This window comes from Oryzias latipes, chromosome 20, assembly GCF_002234675.1.
Source record: "Oryzias latipes chromosome 20, ASM223467v1".
In the NCBI taxonomy this organism is placed as follows: domain Eukaryota; kingdom Metazoa; phylum Chordata; class Actinopteri; order Beloniformes; family Adrianichthyidae; genus Oryzias; species Oryzias latipes.
In genome coordinates this window covers 10,257,813-10,275,240 of record NC_019878.2, presented here as the reverse complement: position 1 = coordinate 10,275,240, position 17,428 = coordinate 10,257,813, and the positions used below count along the sequence as shown (strand labels likewise).

Here is a 17,428-nt window from a genome sequence, read left to right as displayed (position 1 = left end):
TTATTTACTGTAAGTCAGTCCTTGAAGTCAGCTTACAGAAACTAGGAAGACTTATGATGGGTGATCTCTCTATTTCTGTGAAGCTTTACGTTTGTAGAACAAAACCACAGAACATAACATTTATGTCAATTCTGAATTAGGAGGAGTTCATGTAATTTATGAAAAGAGGTTATATTTGACCTATATTTCAAAATAAATGGCAACATTTTCCATCATAGACCAAATTTGATCCTTTAGATCAGTGTTTTTCAAGCAGTGTGCTGTGGGAGATGGTCAGGTGTGCCGTGGGAAATTACCCATTTTCACTGATCTAAAAACATTTCCCATCTCCAGGATATCAGCTCTTTGTTCATCCAAACAGGCCCTAAAAAAACCACTGATTAGTTAGGAATATGAAAGATCATAAAATACTTTTTTCTTTGTATTTATTTGATTTGTTTAAGGACATTTTGATAAGAATGACGGTACCGCGATTTAGCCGCAGCTTTAGCTCTGTTTTCTGAAAAGTCCCGCCCCTTTAACTGTCTCCACCAATCATTCTTAAAGGCTTAATCACACGTCATCAGTCTGACCAATCAGAAGTGGTTAAAGTCTTCACTTCCTTGTTCTGATTCTGCTGATAAAGTCTCTCAGTTCTAACAAAAATGCCAGCTAAAGCTTGTCTTTAGCGGTGTAGCTTTCCACAGAATCCGGTTTCAGACCGTGGAACAAGTGAACAAAACAATAAAGCTCAGAGAAGCGATCTGCGGCAGTTTTCGTACTACGTCTCCCATGATGCATTGGATTAAAGTGCCAGCGTCTTACCGTACAATGAGTTTTCACTGTTAAACCTCTAGAGACCACAACAAACACACATCAACCGGTTTTTGAATCTTTATGAACTCAGAGGTCAACAGTTTAGTTCTCCTTCAAGGTTTGTGTTTATTAACAGCCAAACATCCCAGAGTTTGGTCCAAGTCATCTTTCTGACTGAAACACTTTTCTAATAACATCTGGATTATTTTATATGTTAAACTTAAGAAGTAATAACAACATTTAAGAAACAGGATTAAGGTGAAGTGGCCAACAGACGCAATTAAACTAAATTCAAACAATTTAATCATCTAAAAAGATATAAAACATTTTAGTTATAGTCTTTAAAGACTTTATCTTTAATTAAGACAAAAGAAAAACTAATAAAATCTTCAACATGTTCACTTTTTGTGTAGCTATAGAAAACATCAATATGTTAGTCTTTTTGTGTAAAATGTATCAAACATATTGTGATCATATCATGGTTCAAAAATTTATAGTTGCTTTTGCACTAACATTAAAATAAATATAAAACAATACATCTGTTTTTAGAAAGAATATATTTGTTTTTTTGTGATGTTACAAAAAATTGCATGTTAATAAACTGAAGGGGAAAAACAACTAACAGGGTAAAATTTCAAATAATTTAGTTGAAAATTGTTATGGAAAACTAACTTAACTTTTATTACATCTTTTAGAAAAAACATTGTGAAGGGGCTGTACATCAAACCAGACTATGAGTTTCTCTTTTATTCAATCTTTGGATGCTGGTGTGCCGCAGGATAAAGAGTGCCTTGGCTCAAAAGAGGTTGAAAAACACGGCTCTAGAAGAAAATACAAAATGAAAATACTGTATGTTTGGGAACATTTTCATGATCCTAAAACTTTGAATTTTTATCTGACATGTTGAGTTTTTTTCATGTTTGCTCATCAGCACTTTGTCAAAGTGGTCTGAGTTTGTGTTGACGTGCTAATCATTCCACAGTAATTCATAAGACTACAGTAAAATCTAAACGTCTCACCAGTTTATCATTTTAATTTACTACATCAAAGAATTGACAGAAAATTCAGGTGTTTAGTAGTTGAGATGTTTTTGAAACTCTTTGATGAAATCCATATAAAATATTGCAATCTAATTTTTTAACGAAATAAAGATGGTATCAGTTCTGATACGTTGGGGGATTTGGAATGTTTTTGCTCACAACAGTGTTAGTTCACTCTGCACAGCACGTTCTCCATTAAAGATCAATAGGAATACCACATGTTGGAAACAGGAAAAGTGCTATTAAACCTGGATGCAGAGGATCTACTGATTTCTGTTCACCAGTGCGTATAAGAAACGAAATGTCATCGTCTTTCAGGGACAACAACATTGAGGAATGTGGGCTGGAGATGTTTTTCTCAGTCGACATGGAGATCTTGGGGAAGATCACGTCTCACGACCTCAAACCTGACGGCGCCAACATCCAAGTGACTGAGGAGAACAAGGAGGAGTACATCAGGTTTGGTTCATGGTCCAAGACCTAACAGCTGAAGATGAGTTTGGAGTCTGAATGTGGTTTGGTGTGTCTCTGCAGTCAAATGGCAGAGTGGAGGTTCTCCCGCGGGGTTGAAGGTCAGACCAAAGCCTTCCTGGACGGCTTTAACGAGGTGGTTCCACTTCAGTGGCTCCAGTACTTTGATGAGAAGGAGTTAGAGGTTAGGTTTGTCAAGATTAACTCACAGCAATACAAGTGGCTTTACAGTGTTCCCTCGTTTATTTATCACGCGAGTTACGTTCTAAAAAAAACTCCCAATGGGTGAAACTTGGACAACTAGATTCTTTTCAATGGTCATAGATGTTTTAAGGCTGTAAAACTTCCCCTACCTTTCTTAAACACTTAAACATTTTCACACTTTTCTCTCTAGTTTAAACTCAAAATTAAATACAGAATTATGCTATGAAAACGAAGATCTATTGGCGATAGAAGACTTATGTAATTGTGGCAAAGTGACTTCATTCTGTACAGGAGAAGACATTGACACGGTCTGCAGCCAACGCAGAACATGCTGGAAAACATGTTGTACGTTCTTTACAAAAGCATACAAAATAGCACTGAAAAAACACGCATCATCATTGAGGGAACACTGTATAGCTTAGAAATGTATTTTTCTGGATTTTCTTGTTTACATTCTATTTGCCATAAACTGTGGAGGATCATCAAAGACGTTTCCTCTCCTCCTGGATGTGTTTGCTCGCTGCAGGTGATGCTGTGTGGGATGCAGGAGGTGGACCTGCAGGACTGGCAGAGAAACACGGTGTACCGTCACTACACCAGAAACAGCAAGCAGATCATCTGGTTTTGGCAGGTACGCTCACCTGTTCACACACCTTTGAAGGCTTGTATGTGTGTGTGTGTGTGTGTTTTTGAAGTCCTGTTTTCCGTCCATCTTCTGCTTTCAGCTGGTGAAGGAGGTGGATAATGAGGTGCGACTGCGCCTCATGCAGTTTGTGACTGGAACCTGCCGGCTTCCTCTGGGCGGCTTTGCTGAACTGATGGGTCAGTGCGATCAGACAGCCGGCTTGTCGTCACTGTTGTCGTGTTCTGTTGTCGTCTTCAGCAGCTTTACAGGCCTGTCTTGTTTTGGAATGCAGGAAGCAACGGGCCTCAGAAATTCTGCATTGAGAAAGTGGGAAAAGACACGTGGCTCCCCCGGAGTCACACATGGTGAGTTCTCACAGAGGTTTCTTAACTATTATAAACAATTAAAATATTAATAGATAGATTTTGTGATATATATATACATATCTTTTTGCTACAAAAAGGTAATTAAAAAAACACTTTTTTATTTTTTGTCTTAGTTTGTGCCTCGGTTTGAATTTAATTTTTTTAACGACTGTATGGCAGACATTCTTCCAACTACCATAACTTTTCCACCGTTGAAGCTATTAACCGAATTCCAGCTGATTTTTGTGGCGGAGAACAGCAGATTTGCGTTGTTAATGTGTGTTAATGTTAGCGTTGTTAATGTGTGTTAATGTTAGCGTTGTTAATGTGTGTTAATGTTAGCGTTGTTAATGTGTGTGGAATATCCGTGCAGAGCCGCACTTTTTGTCTGCGTCAGGATCAGCTCATTCTTTTTTTAATTGCAAAAAGCGGTTGAATAGTTACTGTTTAGTCAAAGAGCGTGGGGTGCTTAGGTCTCGCTGGCTAAAGGGTAACGGAGTAATATTGATCGTTAAATATTGACTTGTTTTTTTTTGTGTCTTTTCAGTTTTAACCGTCTGGATTTGCCGCCCTACAAAAGCTACGAGCAGCTGAAGGAGAAGCTGCTGTTTGCCATCGAGGAAACCGAAGGTTTTGGTCAGGAATAGAAGCGTCACGCCGCCTCTGTTGATCCGCCGTTGTTGTTTATCCAGGCAACAAAACAAAAAAACAAACAAAAAATTGCACAAAATAACTACAATGTACATAAGCTATTTTGTCATGTAAAACCAAATCCTAATTTGCTGCACAGTTTTTGCCACAGTCCCATTCCCCTTTCCTAATATATCAAATAACCCCCCCCCCCTTCCCCTCATTGAAAATATGCAAACATTTTAGAATTGTGCTCTTCTATCTAAAAACAGAAATCAGATTTAGTTTTATTTTGAAGTTCTCCTGGCCGCTGCCTGGCTTTTAAAGAGACAAAGTGTTTCTGAAAGAGTTTTATAGTTGAAGCACAATCTTCTTTTAAAGCTCTAGTTCTATAGAGCTCCTTTAGGCCTACATTTAGATTTTAGGATCTGGTGCCTCAATCTTTTTTTTTTTTTTTTTTCATGTTGGACCCATAATCATTTTTGCAGTTGTTGCATGCTGCCCCCAAACGATTGAAAGACTGCTGTGAACCCCCTCGACCACCACAAGCGCTTGCTATAACATCCAGCATGGAGCGCCGGAAGGTTCAGGTTCTCCTGATTCTAAGCTCAGAGCCCGGTTCTCCCGACGTTTGGTGCACAGAACCGAGTTCGGATCTGGGGACTGGAAGGCTCTCTCCATGCTGGAGGTTCTGGACATCTGCTGCCTGCTTGCACACTGTGACGCAACCAGAGCGAAAGGGCTCCTGGCTGGTACCTCAAGAATGGACCCCCCCCTCAATAAAAAAAAATAAGATTGAGTTAGAATGCTCGGTCAACCTTTGGTTCTCTTGTTTTCAACTGCAGATTGTCTCCAGAGCATTAAAGTCATTCTGAAAGAAAGTTCTCACTTCACAACATGGGGAAGTCTTTTTTCGAATGTTGAAAATATTCCTGCTAACAAAAACAAAAGTTAGCTCCAAATTCCAAGACTTGGATCTGAGCAGAATGCAAACCTACCAAAGATGATCTCCTTGATGTAGTCTCCTTCCCAGCAGTCATCAGGATTCAGTCCTTTTGCCGGTCTATAACTGAAAACTCCGTGAAGCTAACGCGTGCGGCTAACCGAGTGGAGGAGCAACGGCACAGAGGAACCTTTAAAAAAAACATCTGTGCTTCCTTACCATCCAAAAAAAAAAAGTCAACCGTGTTTGTGAATTACTCATCGTATGGAGACGACAATACATGAAGTAATGACATAGTATAACTAATACCACACAGATTTCCACCACGGATGGAAATCTGTGATGCCTTTTGTTCTTATCAGAAACAGTTGGACGGTTTCAGGTGGCCTTCACTGCAGTCGGTAAAACGGACGCTGTTGTATGGAAGCGCCTGAACGCATCAGACCTGTAACATATCACGTGTAGATACACACTGTAAACACCAACTACTCTGTACAGAATGCCCCTTTACTGGAGACGATGTGTATAGAAGATTCATTTTTAATCTGCTTTCACCCATTTTTAATGGGGAGAGATGGATTTATGAGATAGATATTAATAATAAAAGAAAATCCCTCACAGGCTGTGCTGTCTTTGTGTTACACAAGTGTAGAGTTCACTCATTTGTGGTTTTTCTGTAAAGATTAAAAAAAAAGTTACTCTGTACTACAAATGTTGCTGTTTCTGCTCTAAGATGAGTTTATAAGTCATTTATAATAAAACAATTCCAGTTCAAGCATTTTATGCCATTACAGAAAAAACATTTCATAAAAATTAACAAAGCAGAATTTCCATTTTCCTGAAAGATTTCCCTGAAATTTTTCCGATATTTCCTTTTGAAAATTTTATGTTGGTTCCTTAAATTTGCAGCTCAGAAAAACAATTTAATTGATGAACCTTGTGAAAACATGTTAAAATCCAAATGATTTCGTTTATATTTTCACATAAATAAAGGCACAGATATGAAAGCTCTAAACTGGACTGCAACTCTAAAACTTCCATTTAATTGCTTTCCTGCTATGTTACTAATGTTTTCATTTTGGTTGAATAGGAAGCACCTAAATGTATTTGAGATTTACAAAAAAATTAAATTAAAACATTAAATCTATATAAACATACTGGCCTTTTAAAATGTTCAAAATCCCATTTTTTGTTTGTATAGTTTTTTTTTTTTTACTAATTTTGCTTTAAAAAGAATCCCAGATCGTGTTTACAAATCAAAACATTTAAATCTGTTTGACCCACTCTGATGAAAGTTGTGTTTTTGGTGTTATTAACATGTTTTGTGGCATTTCTCCGGTGATAGAGAACATATATGAAGAAATTTCACCCTAAAAATTATATTTTTACTTCTTTCTTTAATCAAATTGTTAAAAAAAGGAGGAAAAAAAACCTTTGAATGATGGGGGGGGGGGGTGAATTTCTAATTAACTACTGCCGCTCTGCAGAAACTATGTCCTGTCTCATAACTGTAATAAAGAGACCACTGGGAACACTTTGAGAGTAGATCAAATGATGATGCTGGGCTCTGATATGGAGTTTTTTTAATTAACAAATCAGATTATTATAATAAGATCAATATCTATATTGGGTTGCTTTTAAAGACTCCATCTTCAGTGGAAAACCAGTTAGAATCTGTCATTTTTCAATCATGGCCAAATAGATAAAAGAAGACTAATCTGGTTGTACTATTTTAGCTAAAGTAATTCTCGATTTCTTTATTCTAAGAACAAATTGGATAAACTTACAGGGAGGGCTATTTCCTATTAAGGCATAAAGGTCACACGTGCATAACTTCTAAAATCATTCATTAATGTTTACAGTCCGGAAGGCCTCATGCTCCACTCAGATGAGCTTCATCCAAGCTTCTTCAGGAGCTCCTCAGCTTCCTTATGGACCTGCAGAACACATACGGAGATAAATCCTCTGGGGGGGCGGAGCGGCGCCGCCCACAAGAAACCCAACGGGGACTGTGTGCACCTGTTTGTCCTCTGGCGTGTGGGCGGGGTAGTCTTTGGCTTTGGTCAGCCAGAGCAGCGCGTTCTGATCGTCTTTCATGGCCATGTAGGTCTTCCCCAGCATCAGCAGGTTTTTGCTGTAGAAGTTTGGATCAACTGGGAAGAATTTAAAACTAGTTCTTCTCCGGAGAATCCCAGCGGAAGTGAGCAGGAGATGAAGTTAAATGGTGTGGGGGGGGGGGGGGGTCTTACCTTCTTCAGCTTTCAGAAAAAACTCCAAAGCCTGAAAGAACAGGACAAAGACTGCTTCAAGTTGGCATCTATAGTGAATTGAACTCCTTCAATCAATGACGGGGACACAGCTCCCATGTTTTAAAGTGGTGATGTTGTGGGAGGAGGTCCTCACCTCCTCAAATGTGGATGTGGGAGGGGATTCGAAGATCACAGCAGCTACTTTGCGCTGATACCACGGCAGCTCAGCGAAAGCAAAACACCTCCGGGAAAGAAGAGCAAGCCTTAAATCTGGAGGCTCCCTCTTTGTGAGACAAAAATCAAAAACAGACTTACCAGTAACCTAAAATGTGCAGGGAGGTGGGATCTTTGGGATTCAGCTGGATGGCTTTCTTTAAAAAAAACAACAAAAACATCTCAGTCCAAAAATGTGTCAATATCACTGCACGGTTCCTGAAAGCGTCTCACCTCCAGATGCTCCCTGATGATGAACGAATTCCCAATTTTAGCCTTGACCCCTTGACTCTCCCCAATGTCACTCAGGCAAATAGCGTACCACTGTGTTGGAGCACAAAAAACACCTCATTATGTCAACAGAGGACAGATGTCCACTCACAAAGTGGGACAGCTTGGCCTGGTGGCCCCCTCCACCTCTTACTTTGTGTACTGCAAAGTTGGTGTCGTCTCTTTCCAGGGCCCTCTTTACAAACTCAAAGGCCTCGGATGTCAGCTGCGTCTTACGCTGGGGGTCAGTGTCCGGGAGGAAGGACAGTTCCCGGGACGCCCGGGCCAGCCTCCACAGGAACTCCGCCTCATCGCTGTGAGAAACACAAGCGGACAACAACTGGGACTTTAGTGACCCCTGGCGGCCGTGTCACAAATTAAAATCTATATTTTTAAAGTGCTTTATAGAATTTTAAAATAAAAGGGGGATAATAAAAATGGGAAACAATTTCTTACCATGGATAAAATTTGTGGAAAGAGTTTTAGAGTCATCACAGTTTATATTCTTGCTATGCAGCTCCTGTATCAAGCAGCTCCTGTTAGAGCTACTCCAGACTAAAGTAGAACATTTCACAGAAAAAAAAAATGATTGCAAAAGGCCTAAGATTTTAAACGGATTGATCATCTTTTGATCTGTTGTCAAAGAGTTCCCATTGGTCTTTAAATTATCATGATGCTGTTTTTAGCCAAGTGGACGCATCAGAATGGAGGAGAGCAGGGAGACTTCAGCCCAAATGTAGTTTCTACCTCACAACAAGCTTTTTCTACGTCATTTCTTCCTGATTCACCGTGATTAGAATAAAGAAATACTTAGAAATGCTATCTTGAGCTTAATTTTCATAACACATGTCCTCCATCCTCAGAAGAATGCTACAAGAACATGTTAAAAACACAGAAAACACGACTGTCATCGCTGTGGCCTTTAAACAATTTTGTGGCTTCAGTCAGACCAAAACCCCAACCTTCAGAGTTTAAAAAGCAGCATGATGCCACCAAATGTTCTAGTTCCTCAAAGAGCTGATGTCTAAAGGGAGCATCTCTTCTTTAACGTCTTTGTTAGAAAGTCTCAATCTAGACCACAGGAAAAAGACATTTAACGCCTGATGTCAGTATTGATTTTTTTTCCTTTTTTTCTTCATAAAACTGTGAAGAAAGATTTTTGTAAACCTCTTTTTTATTTTATTAGCTCTAAATTCTGTTTTGTATTGGCAGTCAGGTGAACTCATAGCAGTTTAGGTTGCCCTTTGGCCCGGGATGTTGAATATGCCCCGCCCACTTTAGGCTTCAGTTTTCCTGTTAAAAAGCATAGGAGGGACTCAAACCCCTGTGCTCGGTTCACTAATTTGACAAAAAACCAGGTGGGACCAGGTGTTGCAGTTCCTCCAAAAGACTGGGGGGAGACATTTCCCATCAACTCGCATGTTAAAAAGTCAGATTTTACTCCAAAACTACACCTAAAAAAGTGTGGAGTTAAAAACGTTTTTGGTGCATTTCCCTTTATTTTCATGAAAACTCAGTGGAGGTATTTTCTCCTCACCAAATTTAATCTGCACATTTATTTGATCGTAATAATTTCACCCCTTGACACCTCAATTTATTTCCAGCAATGAATAAAAAAAATTCACTTCTGTTTTTGAATCATAGAGATGCTAAATTAAGATAATTTTGCATATGCATATTTTCATCAAACGTCACATTAGAGGGATACTGAACAAGGTAGAGGTACTTTTATTTTGGAGTCTTTTTCAAAGCTTTTAAACCAACTCTTTTAAAGTTTAGCTCAAACATTTTTTAATCTTAAAAACTAAGCAATAGCGCAAACTTCCTAGAACTTTTTAATAACCTCCTAGAAAATAATTGAAACCTAAATTCAGTGGATGGAGGGAAAAGAACTGTTGTGCAGAATTAATAACTAAGAGTGTCTTTCTGTAACCCAGAATGAGGGTGGTGTAAAGGTGGGGTTTGCTTACCTGTCTTTGTACTTCACCAGCAGCTCATAGAGCTTCTCTGTCTCTGCACAGCTGTATAGGTAGTCCGCCTGCTCCAAAATCTCATCTGCACCAACAGAAGTCAAAGATTACGTTTCTTAGGGACATGTATGTTTTTAATAAAGGGTTTCCTTCAGCACCAGCTGCTGTGTACCTTTCTCTAAAGCGCAGACGAGAGCAGAGGCGTGAAACCTGCAAAAAGCTTCATAACTGAGAGCGGAGAGCACGGGGAGGCCGAGGAGGAGGGCAGCACGTCCATTCTGAGCCAAACACAGGGGAAAACAGATGTGACAGAGGCAGGGTTAGCTAAGGTCACTCCAACTAATCTCCATCAATCATTGAACAAAAGATCTACAATTACGTTTATTCATTTAAAATGTTTTTCATAACTAGTTTTAGACTGATTTAAGTGCAGTTTTCATCATTAAAATCATTCATTCTTAGAATAAAAAATTCAATCAGAAGACAAATTTTCACTATAAAAAGAAATTACTGGGATTTTCTGAAATGTTTTTTGTCCGTTTTGTAATCGAAAATCTAATTAATTCTGACTCCGCCCCTTTTTAGTAACACAAAGTGACGTCACAGTCGAGCTCGTCTGTCAACTGTGGACTATGCTACTGTAACCGAGCGATGGGGGAGGTTCAACAATCATTCACTCCGTGGTCACAAACGACACGGGACAACAGGTCCGCCATTCAGTGGACGCGCTCACCACTCCTTTATTCTTCTTCTTCTCCCCCTATTTACAAAAACTCTCTGAACTTGCCACGCCCCCTGATCTCTAGGGTAACCCGGGAGGGACACACCTCTCCCAAAATAAAAGATCCAGGAAGTTGGTTACATACGTCCACCCTTTCAAAAGAAATGTCCTCATTTCTACAATTTCTACAGGAAATGCAACAGGCCGGGGATTGCAAAAAAAATAAAATAAAATAAATGAATTAAGAAATAAACATTCGAGACCCAATATGGCGTCAACAAAAGTCATCCAAACAGGAACAACATGAGTTTACAGAACCCACCGGCAAATATCCCACCACAGGAGGGAGAGGAAAAAAATAAAAAAAATCTGAATAATAATACAACATTGCCTGCCAACCAACAGCATATTATTCAACAGAATCTTTCAAGGAAGGAAAACACAACAACATATGACAGTCTCCACACAACACCAACAAAAATGTCACTGTGACATTACCCTGTATCGTTACATCCTAATAAAGTCCTGATAACGTGTTGGAGCACGCACCATTCTGCCACTGCGGGAGTGTGCAGGGGCTGTCCCAAACGCGTCCCTCTGACCCTGTTGGGGTGGATCACCATTATCTGGGGGGTCCAATGAAGTACCCGCCGAAGGAGAGGATGATGGTGGAGTGGACCTACTGTCGTTTGGGGAACCAGCAGGCAGGGGAAGAGTGTAACGTTTTAACCTGTCATGATGAACAACCTGGGCCCGCTCAGACATATCCAGGGGGTTGACAATGCGATATGTCAAAGCGGCCTCTGCACCTGAAGCCAGAACCTGATCCACACGATAGGGACCTTTCCAGTGCGGTGCTAGTTTTGTGCGGCCCTCTGTTGGGTTATTAAGCCAGACCAGAGCACCCTCTGTAAAGCCCTTGTGGTGAGAGTTCTCATCATGGTACAGTTTCTGTTTCTCCTGTGCCTCTGCTGCATTAACCCTCGCTGCACTGAAAGCAATCTCCAGCCGCTCCACAAGAGACGACGCGTATAAAGGCAGCGTGGCTGCACTCCCAATGCCACCAACCCCACTAGGAATGAGAACCTCTGCCGGGGTCCGGGCTTCACGCCCGTGCATAAGATAAAAGGGAGTAAACCGTGTGCTGGAGTGCTTGGAGGTGTTGTAAGCAAAAGCAACAGATTTCAAATGGTCATCCCATTCTCCCCCATGGGACAACAACATCTTGGCCAGCTGGTCAATTAGGGTCCGGTTATGTCGCTCTACCATGCCATCTGATTTCGGGTTGTAGGCCGCAGTACGCGTCTTAGCAATGCCAAGCAACCGGCAGAGGTTCTGAATCACCTCTGCTTCAAACTGCCGACCCTGGTCGCTGTGCAGCACCTCAGGGACCCCGTGCACCAGCACATAGTCCTCAAAAAGACAGCGGGCAACTGTCTCTGCAGTCTGGTTGGGCAGAGCATACACATTCACAAATTTTGTGAAGTAATCCTCCACTACCAAAACATACCGGTGGCCCCGAGACGTTAGAGGCAGCTCCAGGATATCTGCTGCCACCCGCTGTAATGGACGACTGACTGGAGACCCTCCCATGGGCGCCTTGGCTTTTGGAACCGGGGATCTGCGTGTCTGGCAGGCCCTACACTGCTCACACCACTGTCTGATGTCTTTAAGCATGCCAGGCCAGTAATAACTCTGTCTGGCCTGTTCCCAGACCCTCTCAGCAGAGAAGTGAGCTGCAACCGGGCCCCCATGGAGTTGACCCAAAATGTCAGGCACCAGCGCTGAAGGAACCACCACCTGCACCTGTTTGGAACCCGAGGGAAAAGATGTCACAGTCCGACACAGCAATCCGTCCACCACTGATAGGCGGTTAAACTCAGCCCACAATTTTCGTAGGCTGAGAGAGGAGCCCCTCATAACTCGGCGAGGTGGTCTGGATTTTCCCCGCTCCAGCCAGGCTACAACAGCGCAAATGTCTGCATCCTCTTTTTGATGTGACTGCATCTCAGCATTACTATGACATAGTGAATAAGTGGACTGCTGCAAACAGGCAGCGAACACTCCTGTAGGAGCCGGTGCATGGATGACAGGATCCACAGTCACTGGTCGACGGGACAATGCGTCTGCATTCCTGTGACTGAGACCATCTTTGTGAACCATGGTCCAGTTGAAGGGATCTAGTTCCAAAACCCATCTGCCTCTTTTTCCTGAAGGGTCATGATCCAGTGCCATTTTCCTGAGGCCCAGTAGGGGGCGGTGGTCCGTGACGATAGTAAATTCCGAGAGACCAACATAATGTTTGAACTCTCGGACTGCCCACACCACAGCCCAGAGCTCCCTATCAAAGGTGGACCACCTTTTCTGGGCAGCTGTGAGGGCCTGGCTGGCATAGGCTACCACTCGTTCAAGTCCATCCACTACCTGTGCCAGCACCGAACCCACGGAGTTCTTAGATGCATCCGTGTAGATTTTGAATGGCAATGTAAAGTTGGGTAATGTCACTACAGGTGCAGATGTAAGCACCTGTTTCAAATACGTGAAAGCAGCCTCACACTCAGGCGTCCAGTCAAATGTAACATTCTTGCCAGCCAATCTATTCAGTGGAGCCGCATACTCAGAAAAGTTTCGGACAAACCGCCTGTAATAAGAACACAAACCGACAAAAGCTCTCACCTCTGAGGGAGTGCGAGGCGTCGGCCAGTTCTTTACCTTGTCTGTGTTGCGAGGATCCGGCTGGAGGCCATTTTGAGAGACCAGATGGCCCAGGAAAACCACGTGGTTTCTGGCAAAGTGACATTTCTTGGGGTTCAGTCTCAGACCTGCCCCCTGTATTCTAGATAGAACCTCGTTCAGGTGTTGCAGGTGGTCTTCAAACGTACGGCTGTAAATCAATATGTCATCTAGATATACCATGCAGATGTGCCAGGGCAGACCCCTCAGCACCAGTTCCATCATGCGCTGAAAGGTGGCCGGTGAATTGGTCAGGCCCATGGGCATGGCTCTCCACTGATAGAGGCCCCTGCCTGTCGTGAAGGCCGTCTTTTCCCTGTCCTCCTCGGCCACCTCAACCTGCCAGTAGCCGTTTGAAAAGTCCAGTGTAGTAAACCAGGACGAACCAGCCAGAGCGTCAAGGCTATCCTCAACTCGAGGTAGAGGGTGCGAGTCTTTGATTGTCACCGAATTGAGGCGGCGATAATCAACACAAAATCTCCACTGCCCTCCTTTTTTTCTAACGAGTACCACTGGAGATGCCCATGGGCTGCAACTCTCCTCCACTAGCCCATCTGCCAGCAACCCAGCCACCTGACGTTCTATCTCCAGCTGTTTACCTGGAGAAGCCCTGTATGCTCGTTGTTTAACGGGGGGGTGGTTGCCTGTCTGGATGCGATGTTTAACCAGTGTGCACCTGCCTGTAGGTTTATCAGGTGCGCTGAAAACAGTACAAAACCTCTCTAGTAGCGCAGACAATTCTCTTTTCTGCTGCTCACTAATAGGGGACTCCTCTAGGGTGACAGGCAGGGCTGGGGGTCGGACCTGGATAGTGTTCACATCAGGGGAGGAGAGAGATGGTGTAACGTCAACTACATCTAGTGGGTATAGCTCACCCAAATGTAGTCCCTGTTTCAGTTCCATTGCTGTCCCCTTAGGATTAAGGACCCGGGCCACAGTGACTCTGTCTCTAACTGTTGTCACCGCATGAGCCACCACCAGTCCGGTTGTGTCAGGCACATTAGGCTCAAGATAGCCCTCAAAATCCCGATTCAACAGGTCTGCACCTGCCACCAAAGACACAGTTACAGGAACCAAAGCCTCACTCAGGGGTGGAATTGACCTGCTTTCAGCCACTGACACATTGCAACATATAGGAGCTAATTCTCCCCCTCGCAGCAGGGGAATGCTGACATCCCATAATTGGAGCACCCCACGGCCCAGATCTAGCAATGCATGGTTTTTAGTCAAGAAATCCAAACCCAGCAACACGGCCTGTGTGGACTCGCGCAGTACAAAGAAGGTGTGCTGCCAACAGGTGGGGCCTAAGCGAAAACTCACTGTGATGGTGCCTAAGGTGTCCAGCATCTGTCCGTTTACTGCGCGTGATTCAACATAGTTCTTCCTGAGGGGTCGGCTCCGTAGGGCAGGAACAGACATTCGAAAGTCGGCGCTAATCAATGACACAGAGGCACCTGAGTCAACTAAAATAGAGACCTCTGTATTCTCAACCACCCCTCTAATGTAAGAGGTGGGGTGATTCTCATTTGACTCAGAGTCAAGCCCATGTGTGTTAAAATCCTGATGGGAGGGGCCCCTGACAGATGGAGCTGGCGTCTGGGCCTCAACACCAGCTACTGGTAGTTTCCCTGCTGGGTGCTGTCAGCTCCTCCGCCTGGTGGTAGGAAACGCACACTGCGGTCCCTGTGCTCCCCTTCCCGTGGAGCACGCCATCCGGGGCTGGGGCTTCGATCTCCAGACTGCCTGCGGCTGAACGCCGCCCTTGAACCTTGCTGCCGGCCGGCGGGGTGGGGGTCCCCTTAATAATGCGCAGTCTCACGGTCCGGAGAGCGACCGCGATATCCATCCCAGGGTGCTCTCACTTGACACCCCCTTTCTCCACAAGTGCAGGCACAACGGCCGCGCGGGGAAAAACGGGGCCGCTGTTCTCTCTTCTCCGAAACATATTCCCTCAGTCTTTTGTTTTCACTGTGCAATTCCTTCATTTCCATTCTCATGTTGCACATCTCATCCGTCAATCTGTCCAAAACTTTCTGAAGACCGTCTGTGACTGACACGGATTGCACAGGTAATCCTGTCTCCTTCGCGTGCGCGCCGCCGTGAGTACTCACACAGTCCCTCTGTAGAGCTTCTCTGGCGTTCTCGCATCTTTCAGCGATGATCAGGGCTTCTTCCACGTCCGTGGCCCCCTGCTCAAGGCACTTGGCTTTCAGAGCGGGATCCAGACCCGCGAGGAAGCGTCTGAATATTTCCACTCTCTGCGCCGCTGACTCGTACTCCGGGAACGCCTCCGCAACCAGTCGGCGCACATCAGCCGCGTAAACCTCCAAGGTTTCACCGGGAGCCCGGGTCCGAGCAGACAGGCTGGCTCTGAAGCGATCCATAAATTGTCTCTGTCCGAACGCCGCGCCAAGTCTCTCTTTGGCGGCATTGTAATCAGATTTAATCACATCGGGAAGGCTGTCCCACAAAAGGAAAGCAGACTTGCTCAGACGCGTCGGGAGGATTCGGGCCAGCTCCTCGTCGCCGCGACCGCCGTCACCCACCATGGCTCTGACTGCAACCTCCAGTTGTCTCACCCAGCCAAGGAACCCCTGGCTCCCGTCGCCGGTGAATGGGGCGGGCAGATCCACTTTGAAATCACGGAAGGGAGAATCGGCGAATCGGTGCATGCTGGGCTTGAAGGGATCCTCGTCTCCACGCCACATGTTACTGGCGGGAACTTTTCGAGCTGCACTAGCTAGGTTAGCAGGAGATGGGAGCTGAATGAATGAATGACGCCACCAGCGGAGTTCAGAAAACTTTAAGTAACTTGCCAACACCGCTGCCACCAGTGTAACCGAGCGATGGGGGAGGTTCAACAATCATTCACTCCGTGGTCACAAACGACACGGGACAACAGGTCCGCCATTCAGTGGACGCGCTCACCACTCCTTTATTCTTCTTCTTCTCCCCCTATTTACAAAAACTCTCTGAACTTGCCACGCCCCCTGATCTCTAGGGTAACCCGGGAGGGACACACCTCTCCCAAAATAAAAGATCCAGGAAGTTGGTTACACTACCCTTTGACCTACATACGAAGTATTGAAACGCGGATTTAAAATAAACAAAAACTCAATTCCAAACAAAAATGTCCAAAAATGAAAAACTATAAAAATACACTCCGTTCTGGCCCGACATGCCAGTGAATCTTGAGCTTTAAACCTTTCTGCAGGTATTTCATTAAGTGTTTACATTCAACGAGTCCGCAATCCTCCGGGTTGTAGTCCCATAGAGGCGTTTCGTTCCTCGGAGTCCTGTGCATTTCGCAGCGGGGTTAATCTTCAGTAGAGAGCTGCTCACGCTCAAAAAAAATCTTCGAGCCATTTTTGTGAAGGAGGATGATGAACCGGCGACTGAATGTATTAGGAAGGAGCGAACACGGTCACCGCAACAGTAGCGCCTATGCCGAGTTCTGCGTCAGCCAGAATGCGCATGCCGTCAGCGGAGCGCGCTAAAACCAAACCCCAGAGATTTATAAATGACTAGAAAACTGATCTGCGTCAGAAATCAGTCTATTTTTGCTGTTTATTTACTGGATAAACGAGCGCAATTGAGTCGCGTTCAAGAACCCAAAGCAAGCTAGGTTCACAAACAATAAACCGGAAGTGGTTTTTAGCCATCAGAAACTTTGAAATAAAAAGAATGAGAGAATGATGATTTTTCTACATTTACGATAGTTATTCTATCGTATCGTTTTTCAAAAACACGTGTTTAAAAAAATAACCCGTCTCTGAGAAGTATCAAAAACAAAAGTTGGATTTCATGAATGAGCAACACCAGCAGGTGTTGCAACATCAATATGCAACCGACTAGAAAACAAGTTATCTAACAGTTCCGACTTTTTTTAAATAATGTTTTATTTAAAGTTAAACTTTGGTAGCATGAAAAGATCTTTCTGGCAATCCTGATAGTATATTTTAAACTTTTTTCTTTGTCTTACTTTCTTTATTTTTTTTGGCTTCTATCCATGAATACCATTTTATGCATTTTCTGTTTTTCCAGATTTAAGATCTGGGATTAAGGCCTACCTGTACCTGAATGATGGGAAGAAGGGAGTTTTTTTTTTAAAACTTTATTAACAAATAGAAAGTTTGGAAAAGAATCTAAAGCACACAACACCTTCTGTAAAACATGGTGGAGTCAGTGTGATGGTATGG

At 43.6% G+C, this 17,428-nt stretch overlaps 2 protein-coding genes and 1 long non-coding RNA gene across 5 annotated transcripts in view; 1 reads left to right on the top strand and 2 right to left on the bottom strand.

Moving 5' to 3' along the window:
• Nucleotides 1-5,693, top strand: part of wwp1 (WW domain containing E3 ubiquitin protein ligase 1) — a 39,780-nt gene extending 34,087 nt beyond the window's left edge. The window contains exons 20-25 of the mRNA XM_023950410.1: nucleotides 2,154-2,294; nucleotides 2,370-2,490; nucleotides 3,037-3,141; nucleotides 3,236-3,332; nucleotides 3,428-3,500; nucleotides 4,048-5,693. Of these exons, the coding sequence (XP_023806178.1) occupies nucleotides 2,154-2,294; nucleotides 2,370-2,490; nucleotides 3,037-3,141; nucleotides 3,236-3,332; nucleotides 3,428-3,500; nucleotides 4,048-4,147 (637 nt within the window). The 3' untranslated portion in view covers nucleotides 4,148-5,693. The remainder of the gene's footprint in view (nucleotides 1-2,153; nucleotides 2,295-2,369; nucleotides 2,491-3,036; nucleotides 3,142-3,235; nucleotides 3,333-3,427; nucleotides 3,501-4,047) is intronic.
• LOC105356658 lies at nucleotides 1,528-3,408 on the bottom strand. Its single transcript, XR_910759.3, has 3 exons — nucleotides 3,152-3,408; nucleotides 2,963-3,074; nucleotides 1,528-2,468 (listed from the first exon to the last, which is right to left on the bottom strand). It is a non-coding gene; the product is annotated as an uncharacterized LOC105356658 (long non-coding RNA).
• Nucleotides 5,694-6,639: 946 nt separating the features above from the next.
• rmdn1 (regulator of microtubule dynamics 1) lies at nucleotides 6,640-17,033 on the bottom strand. Of its 3 annotated transcripts, none has more exons than XM_023950409.1 (10): nucleotides 16,464-17,033; nucleotides 9,948-10,053; nucleotides 9,776-9,860; nucleotides 7,960-8,119; nucleotides 7,770-7,859; nucleotides 7,638-7,693; nucleotides 7,477-7,564; nucleotides 7,323-7,353; nucleotides 7,093-7,226; nucleotides 6,640-7,010 (listed from the first exon to the last, which is right to left on the bottom strand). In XM_023950409.1, the coding sequence occupies exons 1-10, from the start codon at nucleotides 16,593-16,595 to the stop codon at nucleotides 6,969-6,971; spliced, it is 924 nt and encodes a 307-aa protein (XP_023806177.1). In that variant the 5' UTR covers nucleotides 16,596-17,033; the 3' UTR covers nucleotides 6,640-6,968. The 3 variants fall into 3 exon arrangements, with proteins under 3 accessions (XP_023806177.1, XP_020568292.2, XP_020568293.1); XM_020712633.2 differs by lacking the exon at nucleotides 16,464-17,033 and adding an exon at nucleotides 15,341-16,430; XM_020712634.2 differs by lacking the exon at nucleotides 16,464-17,033 and adding an exon at nucleotides 14,550-15,316.
• Nucleotides 17,034-17,428: the final 395 nt, after the last annotated feature.